This window comes from Spermophilus citellus (genome assembly GCF_964194105.1).
Source record: "Spermophilus citellus genome assembly, chromosome: 14".
Lineage (NCBI taxonomy): Eukaryota > Metazoa > Chordata > Mammalia > Rodentia > Sciuridae > Spermophilus > Spermophilus citellus.
In genome coordinates, this window is record NC_138194.1 from 39191977 (window position 1) to 39214158 (window position 22182).

At 38.5% G+C, this 22182-nt stretch overlaps 1 protein-coding gene across 5 annotated transcripts in view; it reads left to right on the forward strand.

Moving 5' to 3' along the window:
* The window catches only part of ASPH (aspartate beta-hydroxylase), a 213079-nt gene that overhangs the window by 135370 nt on the left and 55527 nt on the right, over window positions 1-22182 (forward strand). For all 5 annotated transcript variants that reach the window (XM_081265760.1, XM_081265761.1, XM_081265762.1 and 2 more), the window contains 3 exons: window positions 8240-8326; window positions 15021-15171; window positions 17676-17812. In XM_081265760.1, the coding sequence (XP_081121886.1) occupies window positions 8240-8326; window positions 15021-15171; window positions 17676-17812 (375 nt within the window). The remainder of the gene's footprint in view (window positions 1-8239; window positions 8327-15020; window positions 15172-17675; window positions 17813-22182) is intronic.

The window sequence follows — 22182 nt, forward strand, 5'->3', positions numbered from 1 at the left end:
TTATTCTCATAACTTGGCTAGGTTCATGTCATTATCAGGCCCCAAAATATTTATTATAATATAGTTAGGATACAAAATCATTTGCTTATTTTTCATGGAAATTCTTCTTTCTTTGTACTTAAATTTAATCTTTATAATGTTCATTAGTTTTTCTGCAATATGCTTTTTGATTAAGTAGACATTAGCTACAAAAAAAAAAAAAAACAAGACAAGGAGAATGTTAGCAAATAAAAACATACACATTAGGAAATAAAATGGAACAAAAATGGGATTTCTACATTTATTGGAAATGCACTAATAAGCATAAGGCCTCTGTAACTAGCATTAGACAAGGCTCCAAAACCAAGGTTTAGCTAAACCCTGTGCAAAGAATAGTATGGTAAAGTTATTGTTCACTGCTCCTAACCTTAACCACATAAAAATGATCTCTGAGTCTATCTTGTTTAACTTCATTAAGTGAAGCCATCTACTATTTGTGGTGAGTTTGTATTTCTTTCTTTTTTTTTTTTTTTGTCAAGAAATGTCAACATTTTTATTTTTTTTAATTTTTTTTCTTTTTTTTCTCTTTTTTATTTATTTTTTAATTGGTTGTTCATAACATTACAAAGCTCTTGACATATCATATTTCATACATTAGATTGAAGTGGGTTATGAACTCCCAATTTTACCCCAAATGCAGATTGCAGAATCACGTTGGTTACACATCCACAATTTTACATAATGCCCTATTAGTAATTGTTGTATTCTGCTACCTTTCCTATCCCCTACTATCCCCCCTCCCCTCCCCTCCCATCTTCTCTCTCTACCCCATCTGCTGTAATTCATTTCTCTCCTTGTTTATTTTCCCATTCCCCTCACAACCTCTTATATGTAATTTTGTATAGCAATGAGGGTCTCCCTTCATTTCCATGCAATTTCCCTTTTCTCTCTCTTTCCCTCCCATCTCATGTCTCTGTTTAAAGTTAATCTTTTCTTCCTGTTCTTCCTCCCTACTCTGTTCATAGTTGCTCTCATTATATCAAAGAAGACATTTGGTATTTGTTTTTTAGGGATTGGCTAGCTTCACTAAGCATAATCTGCTCTAGTGCCATCCATTTCCCTGCAAATTCCATAATTTGTCATTTTTTAGTGCTGAGTAATATTCCATGGTGTATAAATGCCACATTTTTTTAATCCATTCATCTATTGAAGGGCATCTGGGTTGGTTCCACAGTCTAGCTATTGTGAATTGTGCTGCTATGAACATCAATGTGGCAGTATCCCTGTAGCATGCTCTTTTAAGGTCTTCGGGGAATAGTCCGAGAAGGGCAATAGCAGGGTCAAATGGTGGTTCCATTCCCAGCTTTCCCAGGAATCTCCAAACTGCTTTCCAAATTGACCGCACCAATTTGCAGTCCCAACAGCAGTGTACGAGTGTACCCTTTTCTCCACATCCTCGCCAGCACTTCTTGTTGTTTGCTGGAGTGAGATGGTATCTTAGAGTGGTTTTGATTTGCATTTCTCTGACTGCTAGAGATGGTGAGCATTTTTTCATGTACTTGTTGATTGATTGTATATCCTCCTCTGAGAAGTGTCTGTTCAGATCCTTGGCCCATTTGTTGATTGGGTTATTTGTTATCTTATTGTCTAATTTTTTGAGTTCTTTGTATACTCTGGATATTAGGGCTCTATCTGAAGTGTGAGGAGTAAAAATTTGTTCCCAGGATGTAGGCTCCCTATTTACCTCTCTTATTGTTTCCCTTGCTGAGAAAAAATTCATCCCTGGGATGCAAGGATGGTTCAATATACAGAAATCAATAAATGTTATTCACCACATCAATAGACTTAAAGATAAGAACCATATGATCACTCGATAGACGCAGAGAAAGCATTCGACAAAGTACAGCATCCCTTTATGTTCAAAACATTAGAAAAACTAGGGATAACAGGAACTTACCTTGACATTGTAAAAGCTATCTATGCTAAGCCTCAGGCTAGCATCATTCTGAATGGACAAAAGTTGAAGGCATTCTCTCTAAAATCTGGAACAAGACAGGGATGCCCTCTCTCACCACTTCTATTTAATTTAGTCCTTGAAATACTAGCCAGAGCAATTAGACAGACAAAAGAAATTAAAGGCATAAAAATAGGAAAAGAAGAACTTAAATTATCACTATTTGCAGACGACATGATTCTATACCTAGAAGACCCAAAAGGATCTACAAAGAAACTACTAAAACTAATAAATTAATTCAGCAAAGTGGCAGGACATAAAATCAACATGCATAAATCAAAGGCATTTCTGTATATCAGCGACAAAACTTCTGAAACGGAAATGAGGAAAAACACTCCATTCACAATATCCTCAAAAAAAAAAATAATACTTGGGAATCAACCTAACAAAAGAGGTGAAAGATTTATACAATGAAAACTACAGAACCCTAAAGAGAGAAGTAGAAGAAGATCTTAGAAGATGGAAAAATATACCCTGTTCATGGATAGGCAGAACTAACATCATCAAAATGGCGATATTACCAAAAGTTCTTTATATGTTTAATGCAATGCCAATCAAAATCCCAACGGCATTGCTTGTAGAAATAGATAAAGCAATCATGAAATTCATATGGAAAAATAAAAGACCCAGAATAGCAAAAACAATGCTAAGCAGGAAGTGTGAATCAGGCGGTATAGCGATACCAGACTTCAAACTAGTAACAAAAACAGCATGGTACTGGTACCAAAACAGGTGGGTGGACCAGTGGTACAGAATAGAGGACACAGAAACCAATCCACAAAACTACAACTATCTTATATTTGATAAAGGGGCTAAAAGCATGCAATGGAGGAAGGATAGCATCTTCAACAAATGGTGCTTGGAAAACTGGAAATCCATATGCAAAATGAAACTGAATCCCTTTCTCTCGCCATGCACAAAAGTTAACTCAAAATGGATGAAGGAGCTTGATATCAAAACAGAGACTCTGCGTCTGATAGAAGAAAAAGTTGGCTCCGATCTACATATTGTGGGGTCAGGCTCCAAATTCCTTAATAGGACACCCATAGCACAAGAGTTAATAACAAGAATCAACAAATGGGACTTACTTAAACTAAAGAGTTTGTATTTCTTAATAGAAATGAAGCAAGAACCTTTTTCCTTTCACCTCACTTGGTATCTTCTACTTTCTCTGTATTAAATGCCATAGATGAAAATGAAGGGTACTAAATGCACAGGTGATTTTTCGAATGAAGCACAAATGAACAGCTTTAGAGAAGGATTTTTATGTAGTTTTAATGAATGATAAAGAAGAGCTCAGTTATCAAGGGACACATAAGTCAGTGGGATATAAAAATGCTGAAACTGTCCATGGGGTACTCTGCAGTCTTGCTCATTTAGAAAAATTTTGATGTTTTCCTCTAGGAGCACTGTGAATCTATATCAGGTAAATAAAGAAGGAAGAAGTGGCTACATATGCAATTCCTGCTTCTAGAACAACAGGGAGCTGTATTATTGACACAGTTATCAGCACAATTAAGTCTTTTTTTAGGGATATTTTTATACCTATTATTTGAAAGGAAGCAATTAATGCACCAGAATGTCTGAGGGTCAAGCTAAGGCATGCCTCCGACGGAGCCAGTCCAGCCTCAGTTCACATCTCAGGTTCAAGTGCTACATTACATGAAAGTACATAGTCACTTTACTTTTTCATCCAAACATATACAGATCAGATCATATTTCAATGATATCATTTTTAAAAATGATATTTATTCTTTAAAGTTCCTCCCTAAGCCCCCAAAAGGATTTGAAATGTATTCTTTTTTTTACTTGAAATCATTGATTAATAATGTATCTTAAGTGAAAATGAAAAATGGAGAGTAGGGAAAATGTAATGGAGCTAGAGTAAGGTCAGCACATCAAAGTTCAAAACCACAGACCTAAGTCATGCTAGCCACCTACACTTGCTTGTGAAAGAACAAGAGAAACTGAAGCAGACTGAAAATCTTCTACCTGGTGAAGAATAACTGTCTGCACAAAATCCAAAGAGAAGTGTTCTGCTCTAGATCTTGGTAAAGCTTAGATGCACAATAGGATGGAAAATATCCCAACATTATCCCAGTGGATTCTAGAATACACATGCATGGCTGTGTTATAATATCCTTTAGCACCTCAGTTGGCCTTATGCCAAAAGAGTATGGCCCACATCTTTCTCCAATGAACTGTCTTTGTCCTAAGACAAAAATTAAGGACACTTCATTTTTAGGCAAGTCTTCATAAGCACTGTTGTTTTTTTTTTTAAATAAAAAATTGCACAATGGTGTTCAGAACCGTGAATTCTGAGAAGAAAAAAAAAACTTCTTTGTACTTAAAGTAGACACAATAGCACTATAGCACTACAGCTAGCTGATGTAGGAGCAGAACTGATGATCACTTAGGGAAGTCACTCAGCCTCTGTCTTGAGGGGATCCAAAAGATGCCTAGGACAGAGCCCAGATATTCCATTATTTTTACAACTTTGATGGTGTTGAAGGAGAACAACATGCTTTATCAAATTTTATATGAATATATTTCTGCTTGTGTGTTTTAAATCCGACAATGGTACATTTAGCATAGTAATATTTGCAATTTAAGTTGCATATAGAAGTAATCGGATGAAAATGGCCGCCTCCCAAGAGAGAACCACGTGCTGATCCCTAGAACCCGTCAATGGTACATTATTTAGGAAAAGTATCTTTGCATATGTGATTAAGTTAAAGTTCTTGAGCTAGAGATTATCCTGGATTATTCACTTGGCCCCCTAAATGAAATCATGTTTCCTTATAAGAGAAGAACAGAGGGAAATTGGATGCAGACAAAATAGAAGGTGGCATACACATAGAAAAGGAAAATAGATATGGGATTGGAGTGAGATAGCCACAAGCCAAGACCTATTGGCAAGAGACAAAATGCAGATTTTTTTCCCCCTGCAGTCTCTGGAGAGAGTATGGCCCTGCCAACATCTTGATTTCAGCCCAGAGGGACTCATTTGGATATTTGCTTCCCAGAACTGTGAGAGAACAGATTTCTCTTGTTTTAAGCTATCAAGTTTGTGGTAGTCTGGAACAGCATCCATAGGAAACTCATACAGATTTTGGTACTGGGTAGTTAGAGTGTAACAAATACCTAAAAATGTGAAAGTGGCTTTGGGATTGGGTAAGGGGTAGCGGTTGGAAGAATTTTGAGGTGCATGATAGAATAAGGCTGTTTTGCCCTTAACAAATTATTGGTAGAAATACGGATGTTAAAATTGTTTCTAAGAAAGTTCAGGAGAAAGTGAGGAACACATTAGAGAGAGCGTCTGTAATCTTAAGAGAATACATATATCAACCTGAGCATAATATAATAGAAATACAGACATTAAAGTCTCATCTGGCAAGTTACCCAGAAGAAAATAAGGTATATATTAAGAACTACAGGAAAGGTGATCCTTGTTATGCAGTTGCAGAAAACTTATCTGAATTGTGTTTTTACAGTTATGGGAAAACTTTTAAGCAATAAATTTGAATATTTAGCTGAGGGGATTTCCATGCAAAGTGTTGAAAGTGCAGCCTTGTTTCTTTTTTGCTGCTTATATTAAAATATGAGAGAAAAGAGATAAAATGAAGAAAAACCTGTTAAGAAAAAAAAAGATCCAGCACTTGATTGTTTGGCAACTTCTCAGCCAATCCCGGTTGCAGAAGATGCTAACATTAGGAAATTCACTGTTAGAAAAGACAAATCTGGAGAGAAATCCATACGTACAGCAGAGTACCTTTTCCAGAAGCCAGAAGAGATTAGGTGTGTGACTTTTGGATCCACTCATCCATCTCAGAAGAAGTCAGAATAGAGATAAAGTTACACAGGAGGGATCTGTGCAAGCACTTCTTGTCCAGTGATGTGAATTCCAGTGATATATGTAAGAGATCCACAGACATTTGAGAATACTCTATCAGCAGAAGTACCGCCAGCTTGCAGTAAAAGAGAGGACTGAAATGAAAGAAACCTGATACACTTCCAAAACAGGCTGATGAAACCTATCAGCAGTTTGCTTTGGACAGACATATTTTTTAGGTACATTTTGTTACAGGAATGCTCCACTCAGTGTAGGTCAGACCATATAAATCATGGTGATTTTGTATTTACGTATGGGCTGAATGGATTTACAAATTTACAGAGCTGAAGTATTTGGGAAGCTTCAGCTTCTAAAATCTCTATCCCATGGATTTTAGTATCCTTGACTAGTAAGTGTCAGTCAGCTTTCGATCACTGCGGCATCATTACCTGAAATCGTCAACTGAAAAGACGACAAGATTTATTTTGGATCATGGTTTCCTATCATGGTCAGTTGGCTCCATTACTTTCAGGCCTGTCTGGGTTGGCCTCCATGGATACAGATATGTGTCAAAGCAGCATATGATGGCAGTGAGCAAGTGGCAGAGAAGCTGCTCACCTCACAGTGGCCAGGAATCAAAGAAAGAGGAAAAATCTGGTGTCCCCTAGTCCCCTTCAAGGACACTCTCCCCAGTGACCTAACTTCCCACTAAACCCCGCCTCCTAAAAGGTCTACCACATCCTAGTAGCATTTCCATCTGAGGAACAAGCCTTCAATAGATGAGCCTTGGGGACATTTAAACTCCAAACTATAACATGCTGCCATCCATTGGAAACCAGGAGACATTTGCTTCACACTGTGGAATGGTATTTGGATGGAATGAGATGGAGGGAACCTTATCCCCAATGGCAGACTCCCGCCAAGGTTCCTGTTGCATGTCCTCCCTTACTATTCATGCAGTAGTAGTCAGAGCTCTACCAAAGGCACTTGGACCATCTTCTTAGGTCCCCACGTAAGCTTTGAAAGGGGAGTTGATAGAGGCAGAGATGTTCTCCAGTTGGCTGAATAAGCCAAATCAACTCTGGTGTTTCCATGGGCAACAACAGGTGCCATGGCTGAGTGGCCTTCCCATCCTGTCAGTTTCTTCCTCAACCTTATGGCCTGTGAATGTGTGCCCTCCTCTCACCCAAGAAGAGTTGATAGTTAATCTCAAGAATGTTCACAACGAACCTTTGTTGAGGGAAGCCACCATGGCAGGCCCCTGAGGTGGCATAGATTAAAAAGAGACTCTAGGCCTCTGTGTGGTGTTGGTGGAAGCTGGCAGGGGTTGGCCTCCATGGACACAGATATGCATGAGGTTGACGTGACTGCTCAAGCCTGGGCACACTGACTGGTTGTGAAACAAACATGAGATAAACAATACAAGTAGATGAAATTTGAATATTTCCTTCCCTTGCCACAGTGGACTGACTTGCAGGCACCATACACCCTGGGGTTGACGCTCTGACTCAGATTCATCCTGTCCTACCCTGCACCCCTCTGTCTTGCTTCCTTTCCTCCCTACCTCCTCTTCTACTTTCCTTCCTGGAAGGACCCTCCTTCATCCTTCATTCACTCATAGGCCCTTCCTGGGTGGGAGGAACTGTCTGTGGTGCTGGGGATACAGTAACCCAGGAGAAAAGGTCCTGCTGATGATCAGCTTGATGATCAACCCTGACAGTTACACAGAAACAACAGGTGCCATGGCTATATGACCTTCTCTTCCTGTGTATTTGTTCCTCAACCTTTTCACAGATGCTTCAGAGCTATGATGAGATGTTCCATTGCCTCTTAAAGACCCAAGACATTCTACTGCCAGAAGTATTTCCCTCATTTAAAACCTTAACACCTTTGAGAAAGCATGTAGGAACTATATCTTTAGGGAAAGTTCAATTTCTGTAACAAAGATGCCTATTACATCATTTTCAGTATACTTTTTTTTAAAATTGAGTATATTGTTTTCATTTCTAGTTATAGCTGTCCATATACAGGGATTGGATTGTCCATCCTGGATTGGACCCAGGGATGCTTAACCACTGAGTTGTCTATCCTGCATTGAACCCAGGGATGCTTAACCACTGAGCAATATCCCCAGCCCTTTTTTTTTTTTTTTTTTTTTTTTTAGAGATAGGGTCTCACTAAGTTGCTTAGGGCTTGCCAAATTACTGAGGCTGGCTTTGAATATACAATCCTCCTGCCTCAAGTACGCAAGGATTACAGGCATGTATCACCATTCCCAGGCATAATACAGCCTTAAGAAAAATTATAGGTAAAAGTTCTTAAATTCAGAAATTAAAAAAAAAATCTGACAGAATCACTATTGAATAACATCATATATTTTGAATTTATTGTATTTATGTGATTGCATCTAACAGGGAAAAATCGAGGAAGCCGTGAATGCATTTGAAGAACTAGTGCGCAAATACCCTCAGAGTCCACGAGCAAGATACGGGAAGGCACAGGTATTCCAGAACACTTCTATGTTCATGTGCTCTGTGTAATCAATTTTTTTCAGTCTGCATTATTTGCATGTTCTCCATTCCCCTTCCAATTTCTATACAGAGTAGGTTTCTCATGTATATGCTTAAACCCAGGCACCAAATACTGCTTTAAATAAGACAATTCATTTCACATTATATACTACTGAGTCTAGTAGCATCCATATGGCTTGCCTTTGGTTTTGAAGAGAAAACAAAGAGTAAAATATTTGTCATTGGTTTTCTCTTACCCCATGGCCCATTCCATGGAGACCACCATACCATTTTTCATTTGGTTTCCTCAGAGCTTCAAGACTCTCAGTTGTATAACAAGAGCTTGCAAGTATGCTTTAGACAGAGTTTTTAAAAACATAAAATAGGATGTACTTTTTTTTCTCAATAGTCTCTTTCAACTGACTCATTTCTTACCAGCCACCACCTCCCCATCTCCCACTCCCACTGTGTCCTCGTCTGGCTTTCTTCATTCCACCTCCTCCCTTCATGAATTTGGCCATATCACCTGTTACCACATGAACCCATCTGTGCCAGGTACGGTTGCAGGCCTGGGAAGTATCAATTTTATATTCTTTTATGAGATTCTCATTCAACTGTGGCCACCAAAGGAGACACAGGAAAGACTCAGGAGAAAACAAAGTTTATTATACTCCTGTCCTACAGACGGGAGGCCCCCACGCCACGCAGGGCCAAGTGGGAAAATGCCAGAGTGCTCAGGAGCAGATGACAAACTCAAGGGAAAGGTTTAAGCTGCAGCCTTTGTTGGGGTTTCCATGGAAAAGCAAGGTAGGGTGGGGTGAACAGTTAGGGTTGGCTAGTTGGAGTAATTTTGTCAGGCCTTGAGCTGTAGGACTAGTTTCTGGTTGCCAAGTACCTGGCTACATTGATGAAAGCACAGGACTATTATGGGCCAGGTAGAGGAGGTTTGGCTCTGGACTGATTACTTTGCATATCAGAACTTGCTCACTTGCTGTCTCTTGGATGGCCAGACAGCAGTCTTTCTAGATTTTTCTGAGATGTTAAACATGACAATGTACAGAAAATTGAAAAATATTCAGAATGTGATATAGTGAACACACTAAAGTCTTGCTTGTGGATCTTATATTCTAGTGGAAGATATTTTTTAAATTACTTATTTAAAATATGTTTAGTGAGATCCCTGGCACTGTGTCCTAGGTCTGGTTCTAGGCATTGGAGATACAGCCATCAACAAAACACTTTAAAAAAACAAAACCAAGCCTGTCTTTATGGTATTTCTATTGCAAAGGACAAGACAGTGCATATGACAAATAAATATAATCTATGTTTGCTAGAAATAAATGATAAAGAGAACAAACTTAAAGCAGGAAACTGCCATTGGACATGGGAGGGGGTTGAATTGGTGGGAAGAATGAAAGAGAAAAGCTCACTGAGGAGGTAACATGTGAGCAAAGCTTTGAAAGTCTCTTTAAATAAATATATGCTGAATGAATATTATAATGTGTTAAAAATAAGCATATTTGATCATATTGCCTAATAAGGCATGTTATAAGGATAAGAACTTACTGGAATAAAGAGCAAACCTGTGAAGATTTTTTAGTTGCAGGTAATGTGATTGGAAACAACAAGGCAAATTTCACTTTGGAAAAAGTGGTCAGAAAACAGCTCTCTAGAGAGGTAGTGTGTGCTGAGCTATGGCAAGGTTGTGGAATAAGTTGTCTGGGCAGAGGGAACATCAAGACAAAGGCCATGATGGATAGAAACAGTTTTGGCATAATAAACCCAAACAGAAAAAAGGATATATTGAGGGATAGAAGGTTGGGACAGTGAGGCCAGGGTCCTATAGATTTATTCTTCATGAGCTAAGAAGCTTTTGGAGAAGTGTTATGCCTGGGGTGTGACAGCCTGGTTATTTTTTATTAAGATTACTTTGGTTGCTGGGTGGCAGTGGATTATGAGAGCGAAAGTAGATGCACAAAGAATAGGAGGACACTTCAGTGAGTGCAAGAGGTGCTAGTGGCTTGGACTTGTGGTCATGACCATGGAGACAGGGCAGTGGGTAGGTGATGGAGTCGAAAGGACTTAGTGATGGATTAGATGGAAGGGTCAGAAAAAGAGAAGATCCAAGGGTGACTCCTGGTTTTTTGGTTTGGCCATCTGAAAGAGAGAATAATATCAATTATGCTTATACTTCATTAAAACTAAATAATATCAATTACTGACGAAGAAGAACAAATTTGGAGAGATGCTAAAATCAAGAGTTTGCATTTGGTCTTCAGATTTCAGTGTTTATTAGACATTCTAGGGGACATATCAAGGAAACAGCTGGATGTATGGAGTAAAAAAGCTAAAGCTGGTATACAAAAATCAAGACAATAAAGTACCTACTGTCATTCCTGGGGGCATGAGAGCATCAACACTGCTGGGAAATGATGGATGCAGAGCTAACCAAGGTTTTTCAGACTGAGGAGGAGTTGACAGTGTTTGTTTGGAGGGTATCCATGCAGACACCTGTGTAGGACACTTACAGTGAGCAATATGTGTTGCTCTGAGCTAAAGGTAGTGGCCACTGGAGATTCAGATTCTTATATTCACCTCTTTAAAATGTAATTAATTAAATTTTTATTAAGTACATTTTAATAAATCAAATTTTTGAAAAATATTAGTACAAATAAGTTCCTCTTGTCCACAGTCTATAGCAGTCATAACAGATACCAACTATATGAGTTTTGTAAATTATTTTCTCTAAAATTGCTACACTGTATTACTCTTATGAGATCATGTGTTTCTTACCAAAAGATCATTCCTATCCAAATAAATGATGTGTTTTGTCACTGGCATTAAGTCTTTTGATGTAAGGAAAGCATATTAACTAGGTAGAAATGGTTTATGCAAATGATAACTTAATTGTGGTAAAAATATTCTATGCTTTGAAATTTTTCTTTATATATGATTTTAATTGTGGGTACCAAAGTCTAAATAAATGCAGTGGTTTTAAAACATGGTGATTTCTGTATTTATTTTCTTATTTCACAGAAGGAATTTGACATTTAGTCCTCACGCAAGATTTTTTCTCTCTAAACTATTATGCTACAGATGTTATTGTATTAACATTAATGTAGCATAAAACAAAATTTAGACATGGTAAATTAATTTCATAAGAGTTTTAAAAACAAAAATTCAATAGTAGATGGGTTTTATAGGGAGAAATAAATTATGACTTTCATTCTTTCTTAGCAGATTAAACAATTACTTCAGAACATTCCAACCAATTTTTAAAATTCATCAACCTCAAGTCAAGTGCAAACTACAATACTATTATTTCTATAGTAGCACTGATACTGTCTTATTCTTTGGACCACTGTGAAAATCAATTTTGAACAAGTTACTAAACATGGGACAAAAAAAAATCTTGAATTATAAACTTAATTCACTTTATCATCTTTCACAAGCCATTAATGCCTCTGAGGCAGAAAATGACAAATCTCCTAGGAAGGTTGGCTGAGTGGATTAGTTCTTCAACAAAAGGCCTTGCAATGTTAACGTCCTGTAACAAATGTTCAGTTCCAGCCCAGCTTGTTTTATTTACAGATGCTTGACTGATTAAAAAAAAAATCAATAAGTACAATTCTGACTTTCAGAGCAAGTGCTATTGGTTTCATTTGGGAGTTATTTAAAGAATTATATGCCACTTTAGTACTGATATTTTCCCAATTCTAGAAGTTATAAAATGCTTATACTTCATTAAAACCAAGGACCCTGGGGCTCGAGGGATGGAACAAGACATATTGTATCATTGTATCAAGGGATGGATTGTATCATCTTTCTGTCTTTTCAGATTGAGCTTAAAAGTTTATTCCTGTCTCTATAGAGAGAGATTATTATGATAGGCATTTGCTCTTCCTCTAACCTTTCGTAGAGCCCCGATCCAGACTATGTTTGATAAATTTGTGAATTCCAAATAGAGAGTGAACTTGATAGTCTCTCGTCTCAATAGGCCTCTCTGAAGCTCTTGAACTGTTTCTAGTAAGTCATCCAACAATGTTCACAGTCTAGGGAGTTAATTCACTCTAGTCAAATTCATATGAAGGTGATGGCCAAACATAAAAGCTAGATATGAACCTATACTGAAAAGCCAATATGGGTCATTGACATTGGACGTTCTCTCTGAAAAGTTTTATTCTGGAAGACTACTTACAGATTGGTTGAAAAGGTAGTTGAATGGTCTGAAGCATCATTTCTATCAAGCCAGGATGAACTGCTCTTTTCTAACCTTTTTTCCTTTCTCTTGAGTCCTATCACCACTGCTTCAAGCCTAGACCCCATCACTTGAGGATGGGTGTGAGATGGATCATTTTCTTATCAAGTCCTCAAATGGTGGAGTAAGGCTTTGTTTAGGTTCTTCAGATGTCTTTGTATTGACCCAGCACATAATTTATTTTAACAAGAGAAACATGTTAAACAAGTAGGACATCTTTACATGTCCTAATTAAAAATTTTATGTATGCTACTTTTAGCATGTAACTGGTGTTATTTTTCCTTAAATGTTTTAGTCTTTAAACGATGACCATTTTAACACATTTTCCTCCTCTTATCTCCAGTATTTTATTCTCCATTCTCAATATCCAACTATGAATCTTACTTATATTTTCACTAAGAAAATAGAAGTGTCCAAAGAATTTCCATGTGTTCACACTATTACACTGACAACCCACCTGCACCAGCCTACCTACACCTGTGTCTGTCTGCTTTGCCTTCCCTTCCTGTTGCCCTGGATGCACATTTTTGGTTCCTTTCCCTTTTACCTGCTGGAGGACTTTGTTCAAATTTTTTGTCTTCCTTTTTCATCTTCAGATTTTCCCTCTCTACTGAATCTTTTTTCATCCACTTGGAAACATACTGTACTATTTCCCATCTTTAATAATCTCTCCCTGTCTCTACATTCCCCTCTACCTACTGGCCTGTTTCTTTGCTCCCATTTATAGCCAGACTCCTTGAAAGAGTTGTCTTCACCCATCCTCCCATAGTCTCTTGAATGTGTTCCATGCAGGTGTGTGTCCCCAGCTGGCCAGTGGGAACAGCTGACCAAGGCCATCAGAGGCTCTGTACTGCCCGGTCCAGTATGATCTCATCTCAGTTCTCATCTGCTCTAACCTTCCAGTTGCTTTCAACACCCTTGATCTCATTCTCTTGAAACCTTTCTTTTGCTTGGTCTCCAGAATACCAGAATGTTTTCTTACTATTTTGTTCTGACCTCCCTCTTCACTGTCATTTTGGCTGGTGTTCCTTTGTCTTCCTGACCTCTAATGACCTTGAAACACTGGAAATTTGGGGTGCTCATTTCCCAGACCTCTTCTTTTTTCTGTCTACTCTTATAACTCTTCTTTGAATACTATATCCATCCTTAACAATTCTGAAGTGTATGTCTCTAACCCTGACCTCTCTCCTGAACTTATATGCACCTTCTAGTCAATATCTCCACTTGCCATTGGAGTTTAATATATCCATAACTGAGCTCCTGATTCTTTACTCCCTCAAACCTGCTTCTGTCCTGTCCTCCCATTCCCACATAATGACACTTCCATGGTAATCATTTAAGCCAGTAACCTCCAATTCATATTGGTCTCTCTCTTTTTTTCCTATCCTACATTCATACCATCTGTAAATCGGTTGGTTCTGACTTTCAATATATACTTGTAATCTAATTGCTTCCTACCACCTTCATTACTGCCCCTTTGTCCAGATCACTCTCATCCATATCTGCCTTCCTGCCAGAACATCCTACCTGGGGTCCCTGGTTCTCCTCCATCCCCTCAGCTTATTCTAGAAATGGCTGCCAGCATGATCCCTCACGTACATCAGATCATGTCAAATGCCCGATGTCTCTCCATCTTCCTGAGTGTAATAGCAGTTTCAGTATCTTACCAGCCCTGCATCAGCTAGTAGCTTACACTGGGCCTCCCTCCTCCCCTCCACTTTCCTCTATACCTCACTCCTACCTCAGAGTTGCTGTTCAAACTGTTCTCAATGCCTGAACACTGTTCCCCTGGATAGCCTGCTCTCTTCCTTTCAGGCCCTCCTGGCCGCCCAGACTAAACTGGTAACCTGCCTGTCACCCTACTCAGCACTCTTCAGCCTGCTCCTTTTTTGGTCTACAGCACTCTTGGCCTTCAAACTCATGGCATCTTTATTTGCATTTTGTGTTTCTCTCATTTATGAAGTGGAAGCAAAATAAGAAAATAGCTTTGTCTGTTTTGTTCAGTTTGTCTGCCACATGCAAAAAACAACGCCTTACTCCCCCTCAAAATAGCTGCTGAATGCATGAATGCATGAGAGAGCGAGCACAAGAATGCATCAATGAAAACAGGAGCTGTGGGCTGGAGACCTGTCAATGTGCTGTTGGTGTGGAATATGATGTATCTCCATCAGCCCCAGCATTATTTGGCTTTTATGGTATTCTTTTTCAAAAGTTAGCTTGGTAGCTAACTTTTTATCATTATTATTATTATTAAATGATTATATTGTTGTCTTTTGTTTGTATGTTTTTTTCTTGATAAAAACAAAAGGTTGATCCATCTTGAATTTCTTTTAAAACATGTCAGAAGTTAACTTTTTATGAATATTTTGGGTACTTAGAAATGTAGCTGGTCATGGGACATTGATGCAGTCTGGGTCCTTCCTCTAGTGTGAAGATGGTTTGGCGGAGAAGAGGAGGAGCAATGAGGTACTGCGCAAGGCCATTGAGACCTACCAAGAGGTGACCAGTCTGCCTGATGTCCCCACAGACCTGGTGAAGCTGAGTCTGAAGCGGCGCTCAGAACGACAGCAATTTCTAGGTGAGATGCAGTAAGGGTTAATTCAGGAGGAAACAGCAAGTCTCTGCCTCCAGCCTGGAGGCCATGAATACATGAGAGGAGATAAGTCACTGGAAGGAAACCTCAGGTCTGTCACTAATTTCAAGTAGTTTCTCAACTACCTTAGACTGACCATCTCTAAAACTGAAACAGCAATCCCAGCCTCAATAAATACAAAGATGCAGGTGGTATTTTTACACCTTCCTTGCCCCCCTCCATTTGAGGCAAATAGAATGCAGAGAGCTTAGATAACTTGCTCAGGGAGCCATAGCAAACAAATTAATCACTCTTTCTGTGATGCCAGATTCTTCTCGCTCTTCACTATATGAAACTGGTTCCTGGAGGATGAAATTATCCGTCGCATGCTTTTTTGTCAAGGAATGTTGGGAGTTCCAGACACTCCCACCTTCTACATGTAAAATTTGAACGTATTCCAATAAAAATGCTAGAAAATACACTTTTAATAATAAAGGACATTTGCAGAGACTTAAAAGCAATGTTAAAACATGGAAAGACCACAGTCTTGACTGACCCAGGTTCCCAAGTATCAAGAACAAAGGAAGACTAACTGCCTTCCTTTCAGCCAGGCTTATGAGTCTCTTTGCCCAACATTTAAACAAGCAGGGAAGGATTTACACTAGGTGTCACTACTGAGATAGGTCCTTGGCTGACTGCATCATTGCATAGATGGATTCTCAGTGTCACTTGGTGAAAGCTCAAGTAAGTAACAGTCCAGGCTGAGCTGACCCTTTTGTCACTTCTCGGAGACATGGAATAAAGGGTGATTGTGTCACTTTTGCAGAAGTAACAGGAGCAGAGCCCAGTGTCAATAAAAACTGCAAGAAACCATCAATTAGACTTATGTCCAGAAAGTTCAAATCAGGGGAAGGATAATGTGCAACACAAAAACAGGACAAGAAAGGCCAGGCTGGACTCAGAGTGGCAGAGCCCACTCTGAGGCACTGCCCAGGATGCACGATCCGTATTGCTGAGTTTTCCCTTTGCCTCCACTTCTATCATGGTGCTAGTTAGTCCCGTTAATGATTCTAACTTTAAAATGTTAGTATTTTGTTCACCTTGGATGTTTTACATTAATTTTGATTATTTTAAAGGATGTGTTAAATATTATTCAACTCAGAATTATGGATATTTTTGGATGTCAGCTTTTGTGCTGAGTGCTCACTTGCCCTATCCTATTTCCAGCCCTTGGAAGAAGACTGCCTATGAAGAAATCTAACCCTCTTCTCACAGTCCTTTGATATTTGAATATGGACTTTTCCTGTGAATGGAAATGAAGTGATTTCACTTGAAGAGGATGGGAGGCAGTTGGCCATTTGCAAGATAGTGCATTTGGCTCACAATAGGACAGGGTCCATGATACACAGGGAAAGGCACAGGCTGCAGATGGCTGCACAGGATTTTTTTTTTTTAATCTTTGCCTGTGTTGTGGTTGACAGGAGAAGTTTAGAAGCAGAAGAAAAGCAGTCAGCCTAGGTGGGCAAGCAGGAAGAAGGAAAAGGGCAGAAAATTAGACGCAGATTTATTTACAAGGAAATGACTGGCTGATCATCTCATCTGGGAATTCTGACTGGAATATGATTGGTCAGCAGTGGACCAGGCCATGTGGGCTAAATTGGTGATGCTTCGTGCCAGATAGTTTCTTAATGGGGTAGACAGCTTAGCTCTTTGTTTGTCCTGCCACATTGTTGGCTAATATTTGATTTGTGGGCAACTAAGCACTTTAGGTAATTAGTTTTTTCCAAAGATGATAATCTTATTTAGAATCTTATTTAGCACATTTTCTCTTATATAGGTTGTCTTTCCAACTATGGCAAGGAGTAATGGCAAGTGGCCCCAGATACTTTAAATTGCCAGTCAGACAGCCTTAACAGTAAACAGAAGCTGGGATTTTCATGATTCCTGATTTCATGTTGTGTATAGTATCCTATCGTCCACCAGAGGGTCCCATAATACTAGGTGATCTATCCTTTGCTCCACACTCAGTATTTAGTGTGGGTACACTGTACTTGGGTACACTTTTGATTGGAGATTGTCACAATTAAATGCTGTGCTATGTAACTTGATGCCTTTTAAAGCTTTATACAGGTGCTTTACCCTGAAATTAATAAGAATTTTTATTGTCTATCTGTAATTTTAAAGTTAATAAGCCAAAAATATCTCCGCAAAACATTCTCACAAGGAATTGGTAAATAAAACTTTTTTAAGAGGGAATCTAACATAAAAAGATAAATGTTGATGAACTTAGAGAATGAGCATATCTTTAAAATGCCTTTAATCAATAGCATGTTCAGTATTTACAGCAATTATCGACACCATTACAACTGCACCATGAAATTCACTTAATGAAACATTAATCTATAAAATCAGATTTTAGCTTGTCGAATAATCTCTACTGAATTATATTCACAATCCAAAAGTGTATATAATCTCTTTTTATTTCTTTTTTTCCCCTTCCCTCAAATCAGGTCACATGAGAGGTTCCCTGCTTACCCTACAGAGATTAGTTCAATTATTTCCCAGTGATACTTCTTTAAAGAATGATCTTGGAGTGGGGTACCTTTTGATAGGAGACAATGATAACGCCAAGAAGGTGTATGAGGAGGTGAGCATCAATCTTCTATTAACTACATTATCTTGAACATTAAGTTCTAATGCTCTTTGCAAATTGCATATAATATACCCATTCTCTTTAAGTTAAATCAAATAACTTGTAAGTATTATTATAATTGACATATTCTAAACTTCATTTTCACCTTGCTTTTTTTCCCATGATCAGAACATTTTAAATTTTAGTTAGCCTTTGTTAAATCAAAACCTTCAACTGTAATGGTGATATTTTTTTAAACTTCCTATCTGTCAACTCCATGGACAGCCTTTCTGAAAGAGATCTTTGCGATGAGAAGAAGAACTCAGATTCTGTAAGTGTAAAAAAAAATAGACAATTCTGTTTTTCCCATTTCTGCACTAGAATCCAGTCTAGAGGGAAACTGCTGATCATGGGCCTTTCTGAACATGTAGATAGATTCCTTGCTTTTCAGAAGGGCATTGACTTTCTGATCTTCTGGCAAGGATGCCTTTCAAAGAATTTCTACCTTATTATGGACATTTCAATAGATAACTTCTAAGTCCCAAGGACCTATAAAGCCTAAAAAACTGATTCCTTTAGGCAATGAGGAAATCCATTTGGTGCAGAGCAAACAAGATGCCAAATGAACTTTGCAGGTGGAGAAAGTGAATGCCTTCCTTTTTATAAAAGATAACTGGGTACAGGGGTGCAAACCTATAGTCCCAGCGGCTTGGGAGGCCGAGACTGGAAGATCGCAAGTTCAAAGCCAGCCTTAGCAAAAGCAAGGCGCTAAGCAACTCAGTGAGACCCTGTCTCTAAATAAAATACAAAAAATAGGGCTGGGGATGTGGCTCAGTGGTGTAGTGCTCCTGAGTTCAATCCCTGGTAGAAAAAGAAAGAAAAGAAAAGAAAGAGAAAGATGAACTCGTTTTCCTTGTTGTGCTTTTATTTAAGCCTGTCGTTCAATGGTTTTCAAGCTGGCACAGTTTACATCAAAATGCTACTGCTCCTTGTTAGTAATTATGATTCCTTCTATTTTAAAAATGCTGTCAAGTAAAGCAGTTTTATATGCTGTCCAGAGACTCGATCCACATAAAATTGCCTGTTTATTGCTGTTGGTGCTTAATTGAAAATCATTGAATTTTGAAGCAGTTATCTTTTTACCCTTGTCCTAATTCTTGTATTTTCTGAGAGAGCAGAAATAAGACCTTTGCTTTTTAGGGCATCACTGATATCTATGCAAGATGGATTGAGTTCACAATGTTGAAAATGTGCTCCATCTACTAAAGACCTTTTTTAGGTCATGAGATGATTCTCTATAGGACATGGATAGGGTGTTGATGTTAGATGTCCCTCAAAAGCTCCTGTGTGAGACAATGCAAGAAAGTTTAGAAGGGAAATGTTCCTTTGCTGCAAGAGGTTTGATCTAATCAGTGCATTAGTCCCCTGAATGGGATTATCTTGGCTGGGTGTGGCTGTGGGAGGTGGGTTCCCTGTGTCCTCTCTCTCTCTCTCTCTCTCTCTCTCTCTCTGTTTCCTGGGTACCATGTCTCCAGCTACTTTCCTCTAGTCATCATACTAAAACATCAGACTAAAACAGACATTGTATTTGCTAATGGTCATAACACAGTTAGGGAGCCTTGTCTTGCAGAGTTTGATTAATGAAAACATCATGTGTTTCATTTACTCAGGATCTTGTGAGTGGAAGAGCTCTCAACTGTCACAGACGTATCCATGATTTTTCTACTTCTATCTTTCCTTCCTTTCTTTATCCCTCTCTCCCTTCCATCCAAAAAGTCCAACCAAGTGCTGGCTGGTTGGGGCAGGAGCTAAGACTGTGGAAGTGTGGAAACCATTGTGGATGTGTCCTTACCCCTTTCTAAACCCTCCCTTCAATATAGACATTCTTGCTCCCTGACAGTAAATCTCAGATACATGAAGCATTTTACTTCACCTTGAAAAATAAAATTTACCTGCTGTTGTTTTTACATTTGAAATCATAATCTCACCTGATTGAGCATAATAGGATGCAGAAAGTCTAAAATGTAGCCATAATATACAATTGAGTGAGTTTCTTGTTAAGGAAGCACTAATAGGCTAAATATAAGTGTGGAATTTGCCTCCCCTGCTCCTCTCACTTCTAAGTTAATAAGCTATATATAATGGATTCTTTTTCCTTAAACAAAGTTTATCCTAATGTATTCATGTCTTTATCAAAAGTTATTTTCAGAAAGCTAATATTGCAACTTTGTTTTTTTTTCCTCATTGATTTTTGAGTAAATTTACAAAAATCACTGATAGTTCCCATTCTGAGCTTTTGCTGCTGTTGGTTTCAACAAACTCTAAAAATGGTTTGATGTGATTGTTTATATCCATAGCTTTTGGGGATTCCATCTATGTGTCCCTTGCAATTGAGTGGCAATGCCAGTTACCTAAGCTACCATGGTCCAAAGCTGAGCATCATTCCTGATTCTTCCTGGCCCTGCCTTAGGTTATCCTTCATTCATTAAAATCCATACAGGCTAACTCAGAAATGGAGCTAATGGAACACACACAAGAATGTATGTCCATGATATTATTACCCTAGGTAAATGTATGATTGCACCAGTGGTCTGACCCTACTTTGTGTACAACCAGGGAAGTGAAAAACTGTGCTCCATTTGTGTACAATGAATTGAAGAGCATTCTACTGTCATGTATAACTAATTAGAAAAATAAAAATAAGTTTAAAAAAGAATAAAATTACTGTATCCCTCAAAAAAAAAAACCAGCATGTACATCTATAATCATCCATGAAATTGATGTTCCAGTGCCAAGTCACAAATTTCTGTTCCCTTTACCTTCTGAATAGCTTTCAAATTCTTTCCTCTTTTAACCCAGGCTCATCATCTCTTACCTGAACCTTGAGATCCCCTTTGCTCAGGCTCCTTCTCTCTAACCTTCTTCAACCGCAGACACAACCATCTATCTCCCTCTGCTCCAGCTCACCTCACCCATGCTTTCCTGGCCCACAGTACTGGTCTTTAAGCCCATTTGATTGTGTACGTGAATGTCCAAGCAAATACCTGCCATAGGTATGTACATGTATTATGTACATTGTTAACAGTACATACTCCAAAATAAGTTTTAGATGAAATGAAATGTTTAAAATACTTTTCAAATTTTATTTAACTGACAGATCTTGCAATTTTACCAAAAAAATCATTTTAGTAATATTAGTGAGCAGTGCTATTTATAATTATATTAATCCCCCCTTTATCCATGGCAAATGTCTTCCAAGAACACCAGCGAATGCCTGAAATCAGGGATAGTACTATACAATATTCTCTTTCTTACTCCACCCCCATATACATACATACATATATATAAACAATAGCATATTATATATAGCATATTGTACATAAAATTATTATGTATTCCATTCAAATTATGAATCCATCAAAGGGGTTAATCCACCGATTAGGTTACACCTCACGTAACCTGATCATTTCATCTCTGAATGTTCCTGCGTTGTCTCATATAACAAGCTTTCGAAGGACACTTTACTCAAACCATAATGCTAGCTTTCTTAGAAATTTTATAAATCTACATGTTAATTTCAACGAGACAACAAAACCTGCACATTCATTTCACATCCACTGCCAAACTGCAGTCAGCACACTACCTACAGGTAAGGCATCAAGTGGGTAGGGCAGCATGTCAGCTGCCCTGGGTGCCCAGGTACCAGCCCTTCTAGTAATATTCATACAGGGTGTGACACATGACTGTCCACTATGCACATGGAGGAGAGCCACAAGTTGTTTCACACTTAGGATATTTCAGAGACAGATATAAGTTGAGATGCTTGAGATTTTTTTTTTACTCTCTAGAGGATTATCTCACACATTAATTAATCCAGACCTTTTGTGTTTTGATGCAATTTCTGTCCCCTTCCCCAGTCTCTTCGTTGACTTCTGTTTATAATTTAACAACATTCCCTTTTGCTGTTCCTGGCTCACTATCCCTTTTTACTGACTTTCTTCTGTACCTTGAATGCCTCCCCTCATTGTCTCTTATCTGCCACTTCCTTGGTGAACTCCTATTCATCCCTAAACGCCTTTCAGACCTTGCCCCCAGTCACCTACACCATAGGGTGAGTTATGTGCCCCTTTTCTATAGATACTGATGCCTCTTGCCTATTTCTCTAGCTACATTGAACATCTTGTATTGTCATTGTCTTCGTGTGACTCTGTCTCCCTCCCTTGACCGAGAAGACCCGGAGGAATAAAAGAGTATATCTCATTTCAATTTCTATGTCAGTGGTCTGGAGTTTTTTATATTCTAAAATGCCTAGTAAGTGATTTAATTTGTTAATGACTTGAGATGGTGGCTGTGTGCCTGCAGTAGGCAGAAATGTCATCTGTGTG